This window comes from Lissotriton helveticus, chromosome 6 (assembly GCF_964261635.1).
Source record: "Lissotriton helveticus chromosome 6, aLisHel1.1, whole genome shotgun sequence".
Classification (NCBI taxonomy): domain Eukaryota; kingdom Metazoa; phylum Chordata; class Amphibia; order Caudata; family Salamandridae; genus Lissotriton; species Lissotriton helveticus.
Window position 1 is genome coordinate 580154909 of NC_136067.1, and position 20008 is coordinate 580174916.

General features: G+C 45.7%; 1 protein-coding gene and 1 long non-coding RNA gene across 3 annotated transcripts in view; both read left to right on the forward strand.

Moving 5' to 3' along the window:
* The window catches only part of COL19A1 (collagen type XIX alpha 1 chain), a 2464374-nt gene that overhangs the window by 2088580 nt on the left and 355786 nt on the right, over nt 1-20008 (forward strand). For both annotated transcript variants that reach the window (XM_078648013.1, XM_078648014.1), the window contains one exon: nt 14045-14098. In XM_078648013.1, coding sequence (XP_078504139.1) covers nt 14045-14098 — 54 coding nt within the window. The remainder of the gene's footprint in view (nt 1-14044; nt 14099-20008) is intronic.
* LOC144761448 (uncharacterized) lies at nt 9638-11172 on the forward strand. The gene is made up of 2 exons (XR_013595722.1): nt 9638-9942; nt 10659-11172. It is a non-coding gene; the product is annotated as an uncharacterized LOC144761448 (long non-coding RNA).

Here is a 20008-nt window from a genome sequence, read left to right on the forward strand (position 1 = left end):
CCAGGGAATGCCCAGGGCTAGCCCAGGTACAGGGGGGCAGAGGAGACTCCACCGGAGGGGGAGGGGGGGCTTCAGAGGGGTCAATGGGGCATCTAGGGATCAAGGCTGGTGCCAGGGAGGGAAAGAAGGGATTTGTGTGGTGGGCAGGCAAGGGGGCCCCCAGGAAGGGATCAGGGGCAGTCTGGGGGGATGTCCTCAGGGGGAGAGCAGGTCCTTGAGGGGGGAGGGAGGCAGACCCCTAGGGTCCATGGGCCTGGAGAGTCAGCACCCCGTGCTGCAGGGGCCACCCCTGGGCCTCGGGGCCCCGAGTGTCTGCACCCCCTAGGGCAGCAGAGAGGGGCCAGGGAGGGCCGAGCCCCCGGGCCACGGGGCCCTGGAAGTCTGAGGGACCTCGGATAGTTCAGGCCATCAGGCAGGGCCCTTATGGGGCCCCTGGACTTGCTTCTAGAGCCCCGAAATGGGGGCTGATTTGCTTCCACGTGTCCAGGGACGAACACCTTACCAACCCGTCTGGAGCTCGTGTGCCGGGGCAGGTGAAAGGTCACGATCTTTAAGGTGTCACGGCCTGCAAGCACAGAGGCTACATGCTGGATAACGGGGCGATGCTTTCATCCGCTGCCACCAGAGTTTATTTCCACTTTTGTTGGGCACAGGGTCCCCGGGTCAGATCGAATGGAAATATATGATTTAAATACGCGCTGGGTGAGGATCAGAGCAGCCGCTGAATTAAATATATGTATGTATGTGCGCCTGTGTGGTTTGTGACATAGATATGTCATGTTAGCATGTGTGTCGGGCATGTCTACCATGTGTGCGGCCTCATGGCGCTATAGAGCCTGGGCGCCCTCTCTGTACCAGGCTGGAGTTTCCACCAAGAGGCCGTGTTTGTTATTGAATATGTGATCTGTTTCATAGCTGTCCGTATTGGTTACTGCGTGAAATAACGCGTCTGATCCTGCTGGGGTCTTCGGAAGTGTGCCAGGGGCGTGGACCCGGTGCCAAGGACTGGGCATGTGCCCCTCGTGGGTGGCAGGCCAGGCCTGGGCACCCTGGCACCCGCAGCTCCTGCGCGCTGATGCGTGCGAGGTCTGTACATATCTGTGCACCAGGGCACGGCGCCCCGCGTAACTGAGGGAGGGGCGATACACAGGGGTGCACTTTACCGACCGGACACCGTCACCCCAGGCCCCTGGGAGGAGGCACAGGGGGTCACTGGCCCCAAAGAAAGTCCGGCCAAGGTGTGCACTCCAAGCAGTACGCGTGTGCGTCTGTCGAAAGCCGCTGTGCACATGGTCGGTTTTATCTTCGAGCACTTTGAAAAGTTAAATTTGCAAAAAACATATTCAACATTTTTATTTTTGTGCGAAATAGTTATAAGTGTCACATTTTAGATACACTTTAACCGTGGAGGCGACCAGGGGGGCAAGGAGACTGGCAGCTTGGCTTCTACGGTATTGTGAATGTATATAGCGCTTAGAAGCGCTCTGTGAACAGGTAGGCGCTTCTCCGTGGAGCCCGGGGTTCGTCTGGCACTGTCCTACGCTCCTGTCTGTACATTTAGCTCGGGTTACTCGTGTACATGTGTGTTTGTGTGCACACTGGCGTGTCTGGGTGTGCGGCGCTTTGTGAACGCCGCACTCCCCCGCTTGTGTGCACATATAAACACTGTCGCCAGTGCACATACAACATATGCATATATCATACATGGAGCCTGGCACCCCCAGGCTGCTTCCAGGGATCGCTGAAGGCTGGCGCTGTGCTGTCCCCGGCTGCCCCGACACAGGCTGGCGCTGTGCTGCTCTGGCACGGGCTGGCGCTGTGCTGCACTGTGCTGCCCCGGCACGGGCTGGCGCTGTGCTGCCCCGGGCTGTCGTGGCACGGCTGGCACTGTGCTGCCCTGGGCTGTCATGGCACGGGCTGGCACTGTGCTGCCCCGGGCTGTCGTGGCACGGCTGGCGCTGTGCTGCCCCAGGCCGCCCCGGCACCGGCTGGCACTGTGCTGCACTAGGCTGCCCCGGCACGGGCTGGCGCTCTGCTGTCCTGGCACGGGCTGGCACTGGGCTGCCCTGGCACGGCTCCAGAGAGTCTTCTGAAATCTCGCAGGGCGCGTTCCTCGGAGGGTGGGCGCATTCTTCGGCGGTGTTTGAAAGGGAGGGTTTCGGCGTGTACTGGGGGCCCACAGGCAGCAACTACACAGGAATCCCATGGACTTGGCTTCAGTGAAGGGGCTTTCCTGCGCGAGGGCTGTGGTGCCAGCCGAGATCAGTGATTGGCTGTGTCTGTGCAGTGGTGCCATGCGAGCCCACCCTTGCCCGTGACTGGCACACACTGCGGGGCCCCATGCTGTGGTGCCAGCTTCGACCCCTAACCCTGCCCGTGCCTTGCACACACTGCGGGGCCCCATGCTGTGGTGCCAGCTTAGACCCCTAACCCTGCCCATACCTGGCACTGAGTGACCTCACTCTGTGGTGCCAGCAGGGCTCACTCACTAACCCTGTGCCCATGCTCGGGCACTGCGGGGCCTCAGGCTGTGGCATCTGTAGGAACAGCTAAAAATGGGAGAGGGGTTGGCCTAACGGCTAGGGCGCTCGACCTCGGACCTGGGAATCTGAGAATCTGGGTTTGAGTCTCGGTAACGACGCCAAAAACCTCCTGTGATTCTGGGCAAATCACTTAATCTCCCCGTGCCTAAAATGAATGCGTGTCCTCATGTAACGTAACTGGTGCTATGTAAAGCGCTCTGATACCTGATTCAGTTCGGGTCTAGCTCGCGCTATATAAAAGTCTGGAAAAAAAAAAAATGTGCGAACAAAACCTAAACTTTCCCAGGCTGTGGCACCAACAGGGGGGGGGGGGGCAGATCCTGGCCACGTTTGTGCACAAGCATCATGTCCTCGCGCTGTGGTGCCAGGAGAGTGAGGCTTCTCCTGCTGTGGCATGAGTGCTTTAAGGGTAAATATAGATCAGGCATTCACTATCCATAGTGCCTGTTTGCTATTCAGAAGTGCCAGTACTCTCAAGTTAAATGTATTGGACCAGGGCTGAGAAGTGCAGGTACTCATCCCTTAACGTGAAAAAAGTGCCAGAACTTACTACAGTCATTTCTTTGAATCCAACCTACGGTGGACCTTACCCTGAAGACTTCTTTTCTTTCCTTCTTCAAATCGGGTAGGTCCAACCACACACACACCCCCCACACACACACACACAAAACCACACACAACCATACACACACAACTCCCCACACTCACAACCATACACACACAACCCCACACACAACCCCCCACACACACAACCACACACACAACCCCAAACACACAACCCACACACACAACCCCCCCACACAACCCCCCCACACACACACTCCTACCGCCCTCACTCTATCGCCCTCACTTTATTGCCCTCACTCACTCTATCTATCGCCCTCACTCTATCTATCGCCCTCACTCACTCTATCGTCCTCACTCTATCAATCGCCCTCACTCTATCAATCGCCCTCACTCTATCAATCGCCCTCACTCTATCGCCCTCACTCTATCGCCCTCACTCTATCTATCTATGTTCTACCTGCACCTCAATGCTCTTGCTTCCTGACATTGCTGTCTCTGGTCCACTCGGGTGTGTCAATAAAGTCATCCAAGAGCTCTTCGCTGATGCTCCACCCTGGGAGCGGGGAGAGAGAGGGGTGAAGCGACCTATAAGGTACAGACCAAGAGGCTTATTTTGAGTTTGGCGGACAACATACACCTTAACAAGCATTTACAATGCAATAGGTCTCGCATTATTAAAGTTGGAGCAATTGGCATTGTAAATGACAATGTCTTTTATTCATTGTTTTTAAAACCTGCAATCGGTGCATAAACACGCACTTTGAACGTATATTCCTTGCTTACAATGAGCAAAGCTGGCAGTAAAAGAGACTTACAGCCTTGCTTCTCATAAGCATGGACTATAAGTGCAAAGTGCTTGTTTACGCAACGGTGCAAATGAAGAAAAGGCATTGTCATTTACAATGCCAATAGCTCAAACTTTAATAATGCGAGACCTATTGCATTGTAAATGCTTGTTTAAAAACCGTGTATCCTTACATCAATCGGCTTCAAACTATATTCTACATCTCGAATTAGAGCTCCCCTTTCTGAGCAACACCATAAGAACGGCCCTTGTCCTCTTTTGGCTAGCCATTTGGCAAAGAACAACGGTAGACTTGACACAAACCCTTATAAGAGAATGCTGCAACCTAGATTATTACAAAAGAATTGGGTGGCTAAATCATGTAGAAACTGTATTGAAGGCTAGTCGATGAAAAAACTCTTTCAGGACCTTGACTACTGTAAGTGGGTCACGAAGAAACGGTTAAAAGATCTATATTCCCAAAGAGCAGAATACTCCCGCAGGGAAAAAAACCAGATCCATCACTCTACTACTGCGTATGACTTGGTCCCATTGATACCAGGAGATGGTTTCCATTACTTAGCACAGATAAACAACACCCAGCACAGACTTATTCTACTGCAGATTAAACATGATCCAGTTACTCCTGGGATATCCACAAAAGAAGTATAGGCTAGCAGATCTCGATCGCTGCCCCTGTAACAACCTTGCAGCACAGACAGATCTGCATATCCTATGATTTTGTCAAAAATATTCTGAGGCAAGGAAATTGTTTATACTGCCAATTCTGAGGCACCATAATTTTAGGCAATGTCGGGTCGCAATGTATTTTTTAAAAGCCCTAGATGACCCATTTGTCTGTTTCTTTGTGGCCTCATATCTATGGGCCTGCCTCAGGAAGAGGAAAAGTGTGGGCATAGTTTCTAGCAGCACCCTGTAACCATATTGTGAACAGATTTTTCTATTATAACCGATTTTAAAGGTTTTTAAATGGACCACAGCAAAATGTGTTTAATAATGTTTTAATTAATGTATATATGAATATTTATTGATCTGTATATTTTTTATATGTATTCCTTTGCTTTTATGATCTGTTCACAATGATTGAATAAAGCTGTGTGAAATTAAATGAAAAAAATGACAAAGTCCAAGGCCAACATTTTGGTCTGTGCTAGCAAATGCATCACAGTGTATAATATATTTCGGAAGCAGTCTGTTGTGTGTTATAGAACCCACATGCAATGGTAGAATTGGTACCAATTTATTGTACCTGAAGAGCATAGTTAGACACAGCCTGTCTCTGTGTGTCCACCTTCCAACTGACCAGCATAATACTTGCACTTATATCTAAACTTTACATATATCGCGAGCTACCCTGACATTCCACATCACTAAGCAAAATAACACAGTCGTTCACACTTCTGTTAGGCAGTTTTGTAAATCTGAAGAATAAACTGGCACATGTGAAACCAGCTGCTTTGCTTCCTTTCTTTGTTCTCTCGAAACTACCGCAATGTCGGTGGACTGAGATTGTCCTATTTGCACGGAAACCCACCATAGGTCTATTGGAATATTTTTAAACCCTTTGTACACTGCTCCTATCCATTGTCTACCTGCCAATAGCAACCTTTTTAGCTGTGTCATTACCCAACTTTCAAGGAATTTGCTTTGTCTGCTACTCTCACATGCCATACATCCTGGGAAATGTTATGCCTATATCTTTTTGCGTTCCAAAATTGATAACAATCAAAGTCACCCAACCAAATAATATAATATACTCCTGATTATGTTCAACTGTAAAATCACAGTTACCTGAAAGCAAAAAGGCAGGTTGAAGAAATGGATGCCTGCAATCCTCTCCTTGCAAAGTTTAAAACGTATACTATAGTAAAGGTAATGTCTCAATGAGGAAGCATCTGTCGTTTTCATGAGATGAGATGATATTTTATACACACATGCTCTGTATTAGCCACTGAGAAATGCCATATGGTTAACGCAGTCTATTGTGCTTTCATTATGGTATTCAAAACCAAAACTTGGAGTTTGCGAAAGATTCAAGTGACTGTAGGGGTAAAAAATCATCCCAAATTCCGGTGTACATGTCACTTCTCTGAATGCAATAAACAGGATGAGTCGCATGCATTCTCTATGAATGCATAGGTATAGTCCTGCATTAGTATTCTAGTGTCCTGTATAAACCTAAAGAGTCAATACACCCATGTACATAGAATGCAGAGTATCCAATGTGTGAGTCTGCCACCTATGAGTTTCAGCCCTACAGTGATTTTATTGGGGTTTCATCAAAACAAGCTGTGAGACAATTACTGCGATTTTCTCACTGGACGATGGGTAGTGGGTCTTATGCTTGTAATTGCTAGAAGACCTTGCATAACATAAGGCATCAACTGCATTATCATCAGTTGGAGATGACTCCGTCAGGATCCATCATGAACCCGGCGGTACATTTAAATTCAAGAATGCATCTGGAGTCATTAGTTTCAACACTTCAGAGGGACCATGTTGTTGCTGCTGCTCAAGATAAGGAAATCTGTTAAGTCCCCAACCCCCCTCCTGCAGGCATTGTCCATCATATTGCTGATGGGACTCTCTCAATAGGCTGTCTCTCTTTTTAACATGGTTATTACCTTTGGCTTATATATATTACTCACCTTTTCCCAGACTGTCACCCAGAACATCATATGAGGACCAAGCAGCATGTCTATCACCCAGAAACAAAGCAGTACAAGCTCCTAAATCTAGTAATCAAAGCAATCCACTTTACACCACTGCACCTCTCTCAGCTCGTTAGCCACACACACCCATACTGTATCTCTCTGAACGAAATACCCACCATTCACCATCAGTTCATTACAATCAACCAATAACGGATTCTAGAGTTAACTAGAGCCCAACCACTCATCTGCAGTTTATTTTATTTATTTATTAAATTTGTAATGCGCATCAGCTACCCAAAGAGGGTTTCCCAGCGCAGAAGCAGATCCAAGACAAAGATGAAAAAAAAGGCTAGCAGGTTATTTGTTAAAAAGCCACGTCTTCAAGGATTTGTGAAATTGGACGTAGTCAGTTTCGTTACAAAGAGCTTTAGGCAGAGCGGCTCACAGTGAGGGGCCCAGATATGAAAAGGACCATCCGCCCCTCTGAGATAGTTTGATTTTGGGAGAGGTAGATTTCCCCCGAGTGGAGGAGCGGAGGTTACGAGAGGGAAAGTAAGGACAGACCAAAGATTAAAGATATTGCAGGCATTTCCTGTTTTAAATTTATGCATATAGCTCAGGGCTTTGAACTTGACTCGGTTCTCCACCCTGAGCCAGTGCAAGTTTCATAGATGACCAGAAATGGAGGTAACTCTCGGGACACGGCACAGAAGCCTAATTGCAGAGTTTTGCACCATCTGTAGCTTGCAGGTTACCTCCTTGTTTGAGCCCAAGTAAAGAACGTTTCCGTAGTCCAGCCTTGACTAATCAAGGAATTGACCATGGTTTTCTGGGTGGCGTCTGGTAACATCCAGCTAATTTTTTTAACCACTTTAGTATGGTAAAGCATGTAGCTGCTACTTTAACTGCTTGGGAGTGCATATTGAGCGAGTCATCAATAGTGATGCTCAGATTTCGAGCTTGGTGGGAGGGTGTGGGAAGAGCGCCCATTACGCAAGGCCAGTGTTGAGGGCCCCAAAGGTCTTTGTTTTTCCCAAATACAAGGACCTCTGTTTTCTCCCCATTTAGTTTGAGGTAGTTTAGTTGCATCCATGATGCTATTTTGCTCAGACCCAACTGAAGGTGGGAAGGACCACCAGTGCTCTTCATGGATAGAGAAAAAATGATTTGGGAAACGTCAGCATAGGAGAATAAGGACAGCCCTGACTCCTCTGCCACATCGGATAAGGGTCTTACATATAAATTAATAAGTAGAGGGCTGAGGATGGAACCTTGTGGCACCCCATGAGTGAAGGAGTGGATTTCTGAACTGGCTGTGGGGGAGAAAACTTGGAAGGTTCTGGTAATAAGGAATGAGGTGAGCCAATTCAGAGCTGAGCCACGAGTACCCAGCGCTCTAAGAGTTTTGATTCACACGGCGTGAGACACCGTGTGGAAATGTAGTGCTCAGATCCAACAAAATGAGAGCCACGGTGTCTCCTGTGTCCAGATGGCAGCGCAGTCTTTTCATTACCCCTAAAAGGGTGGATTCGGTGGAGAAACCGGCTCTAAAGCCTGACTGGGAGGGATGGAGGAGCCTTTGGGTTTTCACAAACTGAGATAGCTGTGTATGAACGTGCTTCTCCAAACTTTTTTAAAAGGCCGGCAGTAAGGAGATCGGTCGATAGATAGCGGGTAAGTCCGGTTTGGCATTGGTCTTTTTGAGGAGAGGGAGTATCATGACATGTTCCCAGTCAGATGGAATAGTAGCTTCCTGCAGGGAGGCATTTAGAAGGTCCATGAACATGTGCAGCGATGGCGGTTCCAGCTGCCGAAGCACAGAAATAGGCAGAGGATCAAGGGCCAGATGTAGGTAGGCTTTTACCGGGTGGTAACGGCCGAAAACCGGTAAAATCGGCCGTTACCGAGGAAATGAGATGTAGGAGGCCGGAAAATACCGATGTTCTTAAAATCCGAGTCGGAAACATACCGACTCGGTAAGAATGACCCGGTAAAATTACCGTGTCGGAATCTACCGTATACATAAATACCGAGTTCGTATTTTCCGACTCGGTAAATCAGAAACGGTAAAATAAGCCTTGGAGATGTAGGTAAGCCCAAAAATACCGATTCTGCCGAAAAACGGTATTTTTAAGTCGGTATTTACCATGCATTGAAAGCAGGTGGTAACCAAGGGAGGGCTATAAAAAAAGTCCCAAAATGCACCTCAGGACCCATGATGGCGGCTTTCTACATCATAGCAAGACGGCAGAGACTACAGGCAGCAGGACAGAGAGAATGGCTAAGGGAGGAACAAGTGTACAGGCAGAGGATAACACTGTTCCAACTGACAGAGCCTGAAATACTGCAGAGGTACAGGCTACACCCAGACACCATCAAGCAATTGATCAGGGACCTACACCCTCTCCTGGACCACCCAACACCCAGGGCCCATGCCATCCCACCTCATGTCCAGGTGCTATGTAGCTTACACCTGCTGGCCTCAGGGAGCTACCAGAGTGTGATAGCTGTAGTGGGTGGCGTGTCCCAGGGCTGCCTGTCCCGCTTCTTCAGGAGGTTTCTTGACGCCATGATGCAGAGGATGGGGCATTATATTAAATTCCCTGTTACACCGGCAGATTTAGCCAAAACCAAGACTGACTTTTATCAACTGGCACACTTCCCTCACGTGATCGGCTGCATCGATGGCACCCACGTCCCACTCTGTCCACCTGCAGCCACAGAGCACATATACAGGAATCGCAAATCGACGCACTCCATCAACGTCCAGGTCATATGTAATGCAGGTAACCTCATCACTGACATCGTAGCCAAGTTCCCCGGAAGTACCCATGATTCATACATATTCCAGAACAGTGGAATATACACACGCCTACTTGCCGGAGAATTTGGAAATGGATACCTGCTAGGTAAATCACATTGACACACCCTGACACTCACATCAGATCTACGTCTCAAGTACTTGCAATTAATGTCTATCTTTCTCCCCCTAGGCGACAGTGCATATGCCCTGCGGTCCTTCGTGCTCACTCCCTACCTCAACCCATCCACCAGGAGTGAAAGGCGATACAACGTGGCTCACAGATCCACACGAAACGTAGTTGAGCGCACATTTGGACTCCTAAAGAGCAGGTTTCGCTGCCTCCATAAGAGTGGAGGTGCACGGCAGTACACCCCAATCATCTGCTGCAAAATAATAGCGACCTGTGCAATGTTGCATAATCTCGCCACCAAGCAAGGCACTGAGGTGGAGCTCACATTTCATGAGGACATTGATGACGACCCAGAGGTGGCAGAGCCCCAAGCCACAGTGGCAGCAGCAGCTACAGATGGGAGACTGAGACGGGCAGAGGTTACACAACAATATTTCTGAGTGAGTAAAGAGACACAGGCATGAATGTAACTTTGTGTAAGTAGTTTAATAATCACTACGCCACAGCATTGTTAGCTCACATTGGGCTCACTAATACTAACACTCCATGAGTGTGTTGTCACGGTTCACACCACCGTGACTACAGCCTTGGGTGGAGTGCAAAGTCATTGTTTGTGGCCACGGGCCACAGGGCGGGGCTGCTGTGGCTGTGAGCCTATGTCCTCACGCTGGCCTGTCAAACTTCCCCCACGCCTGCCACTCCTCCGTAAGTCATGCACAGGAGTGCTTGCACCACTCCTGCTGGTGGACCCCTCGCTTTCGGCAGCACAAGTGTCGTCTCCAGTGCCAGTCTGATGCGCGAGCACTAGCTCCATGGCAGTGGTCATCCTGGCCATACCTTCACTTAAATTGGTGCAGCACTGCACTATGGCATCCTGCATCGTGACTGACCGTCTGCACAGCAGAGTGGTAGCAGTTGCAAACCTGTTCAGGGCCTTGGTTTGCTGGCGCACATCCACACGGGCCTTGCGTCTCTCCAAATGGTCCCTGTCCAATTTGTCACACAGGACAGTCATGCACTGTGTGATATCTGAAATTCCTGACGCCATGGATTGTATGCCTTCTGCCATGTCCCCTATGCCCTTGCCTACTGCTTCCAGTTTATTGTTAGTTGTGCGTGCGTGCCTCTGAACCCCCATCATTGCTTTTGCCTGCAGGCGCTGCACCTTCACCATGGTGGCCTCCAGTCCGCAGAAGACACCTTGGACTTGCCGCACATCCTCTACCTCCCGTGGCCGTCGCCCTCGGACACTGGCCCGCGTGACTCTGGGACTGGGCTGCTGCTCGGTGTTGCCTCTGTCCTGTGTGTCACCCTCCACCTCCTCCTCCTCCGATGATGTTTGCAGTATTCTGCGAGGGGGCACATCATGGCTCCTGACTCTTCCCAGCACTGGGGATGGTGATGTGGGGGTGGGTGATAGTTCTGCCGCTCCTGTGTCCTGACTACCAAATAGGAGAGGGGAACGTGGATATTCAGCAGTTGCCTCCTCAGGTATCGGGGCAGCCTGCTCTTGGTCCTGCCCTCCGTGAGAAGTGCTAGGTCCGGCTCCTTCCCTCCTCTTCTCTCTGACCTCAGCTGTGCTGCGCTTTGACTCTCCTGTGGACAGACATGGACATTGTGTCAGTAATGTTGTTCACCTGTGTCATGAGATTAAATACACTTCTATTGCACATTTGCCTGTCTCTCATTTGCCTATGCTACTTGTCTGTTGCTCCCCTTGCTGCAATGCACGCTGACTGCTCTGAGGTATCTACACATGACTACATTTCCCAGGATGCATTGCAGGACATTAGTTAAACCTGTTGTGGAGTCTGATTTATCCTGTGAGGGGAATAGGTAAAAGGGTAAATGATATTGTTCCTGCATCTTACCTGCTTTCTTTGCTCCTCTTGCTGAGCTGTCTGCGTCTCCTATTCCGTGTATACATTCCTTCTCAAGGGTTGTAGCGACCATCTCCTCAATGTCGGTGAGTCTGGGGGCTCTGTTTCTTCCGCCTCCTGTAGCAGCACTTTCCTTGCGGTGGGCAGCAAGCTTTTTTTTGGTGATTATGCGGATGTCATACCACCGTTTTTTTAGGTCTTCAAGGTCACGGTGGGTGACACCAATGGCATTTACCTTGCCTTGTATGTCCAACCAGGTGCTGCGCTTGATTGATTCAGCAACATGCAGAGTTTGCTTTCCAAATATTTTCCCATAATGTCTGACAACCTCCGAAATCAGCACCTGCAGTTCCTCCTGGCTGAACTTCTGCTTCCTTTTGCGCTCAGCAGCTTCTCTCTGTGCCTCCTGGCTCTCCATCTTGCTGTGTAGTTTGTGTCAGGAAAGGCTGCTCCACACTCTGTCCTCCTGCTCTCCTGACTGTTTGTTTCTGCACCTGCATGGGCGTGGCCTGTCCCAGGTACTGGGGTGTGGTGCTTGGATCTGATTGGTTAGTTCCCCTGTGGCTTGGAATTTGGGTGTGGTTGAAGTACCTGATTGGTTCACAGGCACACATGTTTGTCAGTTTCAAATTCTTCGGCGGATAGTTCCGACACGGTAAATACCGGGTCGGTTTTTCCCGACTCGGTATTTTCCGGGTCGGAAGTTGCCATTCATTCCTATGGGCCATGGCACCGGTGGATCGGTTTTGGTTTTTCCGTCTCGGATTTTACCGTGTAGGTATATTCCGAGTCGGTAAATACCGTTTCCGAGTACCGACAGGTTCCGAGTCGGTATTTTATACCGTCATTGTTACCTACATCTCATTTTCCTCCTCGGTAATACCGAGTCGGTATGACTCGGTATTTAAGAGGTCGGTAAATATTATTTACCTACATCTGGCCCCAAGAGTTTAAAATACTTATTGAAACCACTTGAGAACCCAGACACTCAATTCTCCATCTTCTGTTTCCTGCTTCCCTTTCCCCTCCTTAGCCAAACACAGATCACCTTAAACACTGCAACAAGATAAATATGATGGTTGGTGCAAGCTTTTTTATTTTTTGTATCAATGTATATTATGTACGGTGCTTCTTTAAGAAGAGCTACCCAACCTCAAAAGTAGAAACAGAAATAAAGATAGACTAATTCTAACATACAGAAGAAATAAAACAAATGCTAATGGAATGCTTGTATGTAAACTTTTTAAAAATCTCTCTTCAAATCATCTGTGATTATTTTTGTATTTATAAGAACTGGGACTAAGTCAACTAATGTTTGAAAAGTTCGTAATAAATGACGATACTGTTAAACCCAAAGATGCAATAAAATGGAAAACATCTTATTGAATAACTTGGAAACATTTTGCTAAATCTCAAAGATTGAATGAGCACAGACTTTCTGGATAAGGTATTATTGAAAACATGAATGCAGTAGATGTTGTGCTGTGAAAGAGGAAGGGCAGAAGCGAAGATTATTATTGGTTGAAAAGGCAAACTATATTAACTATGGAACTCAGTTTCGTTACAAAACAAAGAAAGTTTGTATATTATTTTGAAGGACTTTGTTAAGTGGGAGTGAGGTTGAGACAAAATGGATATGGACATAGGCCGATGCCCAGAACATACTTGCAAGTGGCCTGGTAGGGATGGCGATGATAGATTTCAATCACGTGAGCACACGTACCGGAATGAGTTTACTTCAATAATCTGAAATATGTAACTTGAAGATAATGTTTATAGAACCGCAAAGGCGTTTGAACTGAATTCTGCAAAAACCAGAAAGTGTTTTATTGAATTCCATAAATGTGGATTTTAGTATAGCAGACTTAAATTCAAAGTAAGAATAAAGTCTGCTTTGAGAACCGTAAAAACGTTCAGAAATGCATCAATCTGGTAAAAATGTATTAAATTCTGCATGCCAACTAAGATGTTTATAATAGCCACTTTCCGGTAGAGTATCCTGGGACGCTGTGCGTGGGCATCTGTGGCTGCTGAAGGGTTTGTGGTCATGCAACAAGAAGAGAACCTTTGAATCACATTCATGCATTAATCAGAAGCCCAACTAAGTGGCAACTGAGCGGTGATGGCGAAGATGCTGACATGCTAAAGAGGGGAGTTGTCAAATACTTGGATAGCAGAGGAAAACACACTTAAGAGACCAGCGTACCGACAGTCCCCTAAAGTTTTTAGGGGACGTGGGAGGTGTCTGATGAAGTAAGAAACCCTTTATTGCCACACTCTGCTCTATGACGAATGCCGAAGAAGCGATCACAAACATTAGAAACCAGATGCTACTCCACGTCTGAAATAATTCAGTTAGGGCTGTGTGGCTCTCAGGTGTTACAACATTCTAAGTTCCATTTGCTGATTTTCTAAAACAAAATGTTCTTTATATGCACTAGTTACTTTTTCCTAATTAACATTCATAATCACAGATTTGATGTAAACAACTCTTAAAAACAACATATTTCAGGTTAATGTCTGGTATTTCTGCTACAGTGGTGGCAGATGATGTTATGTTGACCTTCATAGTGTACACCTGTTCCAAACAAAAATTAAGCGAGAAAGCATTTTTTAATCTTAATTAGCATTCAGCTAATGCAAGTTCATCCTTATATTTCAGGGGCCGATGGGACGACCTGGACATCCTGGGCCTGCAGGGTCAAGAGGAGAAAAGGTAAAGAGAACAGCTATTTCCTGCTATCCTGTGAGAGAGCCCAAGGTTACCCGACGTGCTCGGTCCATGAATCACTGCATGTAGGACAGACAAATGTGTTCCAGCGAGGCAGGGTCCAGAGAAAGACATAGCACGGCGTTCCCGCCGTTCTTTATTTTATAACTTCCGCAAAGGTTACTCGAAATGTCCAAGTGACTAATCAAGAACTAAATTATGTCAGTCTGTTGGATTATGCATAGCATTATAGATCTTGTAAGAGATCCGAAGAGGAAAATTAGCGAATTGTTGTTATGAAAAATTTCTGTTTCAGAGCATTTATCTACAGTGCAGTCGAAGTATAGTGTTTACCTATTCTGGTGTCAGTCTATCTTTGTGTCTAGTTATATCTTTTTCTTGCTGTTGTTCTGTTTACTACTTTGTTTAGCTTTGTATGCATCTTTTCATCCAAGTAAGCATATGCATCTCCTTTCTATGTTCCTATTTTTGTATGTCTGCATGTTTTCTCTCCCTTGCTTTGCTATTGTACTTCTTATGTTCTTTTGATTATTTGCAATCTGTATTTACTGATATTTGTCTGTGGTCGAATTTAGATATATACATACATGCATAGGCAGAGGCACTTAATTTCACAGTATGCATTTGTCCCGCCACCGGTAAAAGTCTATTTTCTCAAGTGATAAGACCCGATGACGGTATCCACCAAACAACACTTTGGCGGAGATTACATACCCCGCAGTCTGTGAACATGTGGTTGATCATCTCTGAGACAAAAAAGTTCTGAGACTCTGGTATTGAGACTTATGTGGTAAATTTCCCCCTTTCTGATAGATGACCAGTACCTCCTGGAAGCTGAAGGAACCTCTGCTTCAACCTCCCTCCATTTTTTTTGATCTGTACTAAAAAGTCTATTTACAGCTGGCAGAGGCACCAACTTAATTATTTTTAAATACTGGGGACACTAAGCTGTGGCTGGCGAATGCTGGGTTGGCGGCAGACATCAACATGGCCTTGCAAGTGCCTTTATGCTGATGTCTATCATGTAAATGGCTTTCCTGCAAGATCAGTGGGCGGAACCCATATTTGGTTGATTACCCCCAGACCCTGCAGTGCAGAGAAATGTCATGAGGACCAAGGGCTTATGGGAGAGTAATCATCCTGCCGATTCCCCTTTTATGTAGGGGTCCATAAGGATCCAATAGAAGGTAAACCTAAAGGTGACCATTGTCCTTTAGGGTGTGCAGATGACAGAAGTCAAGCGCTGCACTAACTTGAACAGGTGTCTGTTATAAAGCTTCAGGGAGGCCCCATTGCCCTCCTTTCTTCCAGTCATGTCATGTGAACATTAGATGAACATCAAAGCTTCCGGGTCCTAACATGACAGGTTATTGGCAGGAGGCTTCCATCTAATTGGTCATATTCCCGAGTGTAAACTGAATGTTGAAGCCACAGTATGAATATCGAGAGAGGCACAAATTGAGGACAAAATATGGAATCCAAGATATCAAAAAGTACAGATTTTCGGGAAACAGCCATCACATTGCATGTGTTACAAAGCAGGCGATTACAATGACCGCAATGTTACATCGCAGTACCTTTACAACGCAAGTCGTTACAATGACTTGCTTTAGGGGGCACTCCAAATTAAGGAATAGTATAATTTACTGTTCCAACACCTTCTCTACTGTTGCACACACTGGAGTTGGAATAGTAAATTATACTATTCCTAAATCCAGCGCGCCCCCTAGAGCAAATGGGTGTAATGACTTGCTTTGTCATGGTTCTGCGATGTAACAATGCGGTCGTTGTAACAAATGCATTGTAATCGCATGCATTGTAAATGTATGTGATGTAAAGGTCTATGTTCAGAATTTCTATACCTAATTCCACATATATCTACATGACAATATATATATATGCATATATATATAGATATATATACATACATATAGATATATATACATACATATATATATATATATATATATATATATATATATATATATATATATATATTAACCCTGGGCAAAGCACTATGCTACGCTTGCGTAGTTTGCGCAACTTTGCACTACGCGAACTGCACGTAGCATAGTGCAAACATTCGTAGAGTAGCGTAGTGCAGCGGTCATTTTTTGCTTGCTCGCGGTCCTCAACGTCAAGTTGGCAACCGCGTGCAAGCAAAATGCCATCCTCGCGAGACTTTTTCCTTGTTCGCGATCAGCAACATCAAGTTGCCGATAGCGAGCATGGAAAATAAACCTCCCAGCGAGATTCTCAACGCAGGGAGGTCAGGTTTCTCATTGCATAGTAATCAAGAATCATTTTAGTTTCAAGCTGCCTCAATTGACGTTCCCAGTTTCCTCTTCTACTGGATTTTGGAACTAACCCCACCACATAATATTTCAAACAAGCAACATCATTATTATCCATTCTCTTAAAATGACGTGCCACCGGGTAGGTGGGATCACTATGCAGAATAGTTCTAAGATGCTGCAAAATCCTGACATGCACCTGTAGCTTTGTGCTACCAATGTAGTTTAAGCCACAAGTGCATGTCAGGACATAAACTGCAAATTCTGTTTTACAGTTGAAATAGCTATCTCTTGGGTACTGAAAAGTGTATGATAGTGTGTCACATTGGTTCCGAATTTACATGCTCTACAAGTAGAGCATTTTCGAAAACCTTGTGCTGGTTGAAGCCACATAGTGTTATGCCTGGTCTCCGGGCTGCTCTTATCAAGAACAACCCCCATGCTTTTAGCCTTCCTGAATGTAATCATGGGAGTGCTCGGTAATCTGGAGCTTAAAACCACATCATTTAATACTATGGGCCAATTTTTCTTTATGATGGTCCTGATTTTTCTTTCTTCATTACTGAATGCAGCGATTAGCCTAGGACTTTAATTTATATTTGTGTCATCACTGATGGCCTTGTCAATACCTACACCCTCAGTCTCCAGTGACTTAGATTGAAACAAGCTTTCTCTGGGACCTAAACTGGCCTTGGCAATAGCTGTTTAAGTATAGTATCAGAGTATCCTTGCTCTTTCAATCTCATCATCATTTCTTGTAAACATATTTCAAAATCCGTGGTCAAACTACGTATTCTTTTCAATCTCAGAATCTCCCCATAGGGAATGCTAGCTACTAAATGCTTAGGATGCAAATTAGTTGCATGTAGCGTAGCATTCCCAGCGGTGGGTTACCTAAACAAGGTGGTTTCAATTCTCTCATTATTGACATATACTTTCACATCTAAAAATTCTATACTAGACTTATTGATATGTGATGTGAAATGGAGATGGAGGGAATTACAATTAATGGCTTCAACAAAGTTTGAAGCTTCCTGCTCATCTCCTTGCCATAAAATGAAAACATCATCTATATATCTAAGATAGCTTACTATCTTTTCATTGACCCATGCCCGGTGTTCTATTTTTAAAACCTGTTCCTCCCACCAGCCAACGTGCAAGCACGCATAGCTGGGGGAGAAACAGGAACCCATCGCCACTCCTTTGAGTTGTTCAGGCACCATTCAATGAGACCAGCAATGACCTTATTGTGTTCGTGATACTCATATGTTCTTTTGCCTGGAACGTGTTTTACTGCTGCCAACCCTTTTACATGGCCTATGCTGATATATAAAGACTCTACGTCTAAAGTTATTAATAACATATCCTCATTCCACTCAAGATCTTTGATTTTTTCCAGAAAATCTGTGGTATCTTTTAAATAGCTGGGTAGATTTTTTACAGCATCTTGTAAGAAAAAGTCAATGTATTGATCAACTTGTTCACCAGCACTCTTGATGGCCGAAATAATGGGTCTTCCCGGTGTTGGGATTATACCTTTATGGATTTTCGGAATTAAATATAACACAGGGAGGACTGGAAATTGATTGTTCATGAATTTAAATTCTTCTTTCAAAATTAGACCTTCCCTGCACCATTGAGATAACTATTTATATAGGGTCTCCTTTGCCTTAGCATATTCCTTGTGTGTCGTTTTTTCGTAGCAATTGGCGTCATTCAATTGTCTGTTGGCTTCATATATATAGACTTTCTTATATATTCTTCACCAAACAGTCCGTATTCAGCGCGCACATTCTCCCAGCCGGTGCGGTATTTCGAGGTCGGACTTAACCTCGTAACAAACTCCTCATCAAGAAAGATTACCACACTCCATGAATCACCAGTAAATAAGCTTTATTCAAGCGCAATTATTACCACTACCACCACCAACGTTTCTGCCAAGAAATGGCCTTGATCACGGTATGGTGAGTCCTTTGTTTGTTTCACCTTTATATACTGGTTCCATATTAGCCCATTATGAGGCATTATGGGACTTAGGTTCTTACAACTATTTTAACATTTACTTTTGGATAAACACCTTTGCAGTTACATGTATGGTCTCTTAAGATCGCATTCTTTCCTTGGTTGGTATGCGAGCTTGCTATAGCCAACCTTGGGGTTACTAATTTTCATAATTAATTCCTCTATCACATAATGGGATTAGTACCCTTTTACTATAACAAACAAAAGACTACAATGAGGAGGCCATGAGACAACTCAATGATGACAAAAACTATACTAAGCTGTCAGACAATCCAATCAATGATCTTACCCTAGACTTGAATGAAAAAATAAGAAAATGGCAAGACAAAGGTCTCATCAAGGATGAAGAAGCACTTTATCTGAGAAATGACAGTCCAGTGATGCCAATGATATACTTCCTACCGAAAATGCACAAAACACTATACAAGCCTCCTGGAAGACCCATCATATCTAGTTGCAATAATCTACATGAAAACATTTAAACATACGTTGACTTTTCCCTTGCTCCATTGGTTACAAACTTAAGTTCCTACATAAAGGATACAGGTGATTTCCTGAGAATTTTAAACAACATAGAATGGCATTTATTTATTTATTTATGCGATTTGTTGAGCGCGAACAATTGCCCAAGGGCGTCTCGGCACTATGGATGAGGACAGAATGAGAAAGGGAGCTGGATTACTGGTTGAAAAGCCATGTTTTTTTTTTTTTCCTGAAAACGGTCAAGGTGGGAGCGGACCTAACGTGTGAATCGAGAGATTTCCAGAGTTTTGCCGTTGAAATGTGATAGCTACGATCACCCCATGCCACCGTTCTAGTACGTGGAACTGTCATGGTGAGATTGTTCATTGACCGGAGTGATCGGTTAGGGACATGGAATGTGAAATGATCGATGAGAAAACGTGGGCCTTGTTTGTGCGTGGCTTTATAGGCGATGCAGAGCGCCTTGAACTTTATCCTATTTCTGACTGTGAGCCAGTGGTATTTTTTTATGGTGTCAGAAATAGGTTTGAATTTAGGGTGTTCGTGAGCAGTCTGGCCGCGGCATTTTGTGTAGCCTTTTGATGACTTTGTCTTGGGCATTGACCAAAAGTCCGTTACAGTAGTCCACTGAGGACATGACAAATGAGGTGACCAATATTTTACCGGAGTTGGGAGGAAGGAATGGGAGAATCTTTTTTATAGCTTTCAGTTTGAAAAATGATGATGAAACAATGGAATTGACATGGGATGAAAAAGTGAGTTTATTGTCTAGGAGTATTCCTAGGTTTTTTACCTTGGTAGATGGGAGGGCCTAAGTACGTGGGCCACCATGTATCGGACCAAATAGGAGTAAGCTTGCCAAAGGTCATGACCTCAGTTTTATTGGAGTTCAGTTTGAGGCAGTTTACTGACATCCAATTACTGATGGCCAACATGCCCTGCTGAAAATTAGCTGCTATTTTGTCTCCGTTCTCCTTGATGGTAAGAACCAACTGGGTGTCATCAGCGTAGGATGTTAGGCTCAACCCCCAATCTTTAATAACCCTTGCCAAATCAGTGTCATAGATATTAAATAGGGTTGGACTGAGGGATGAGC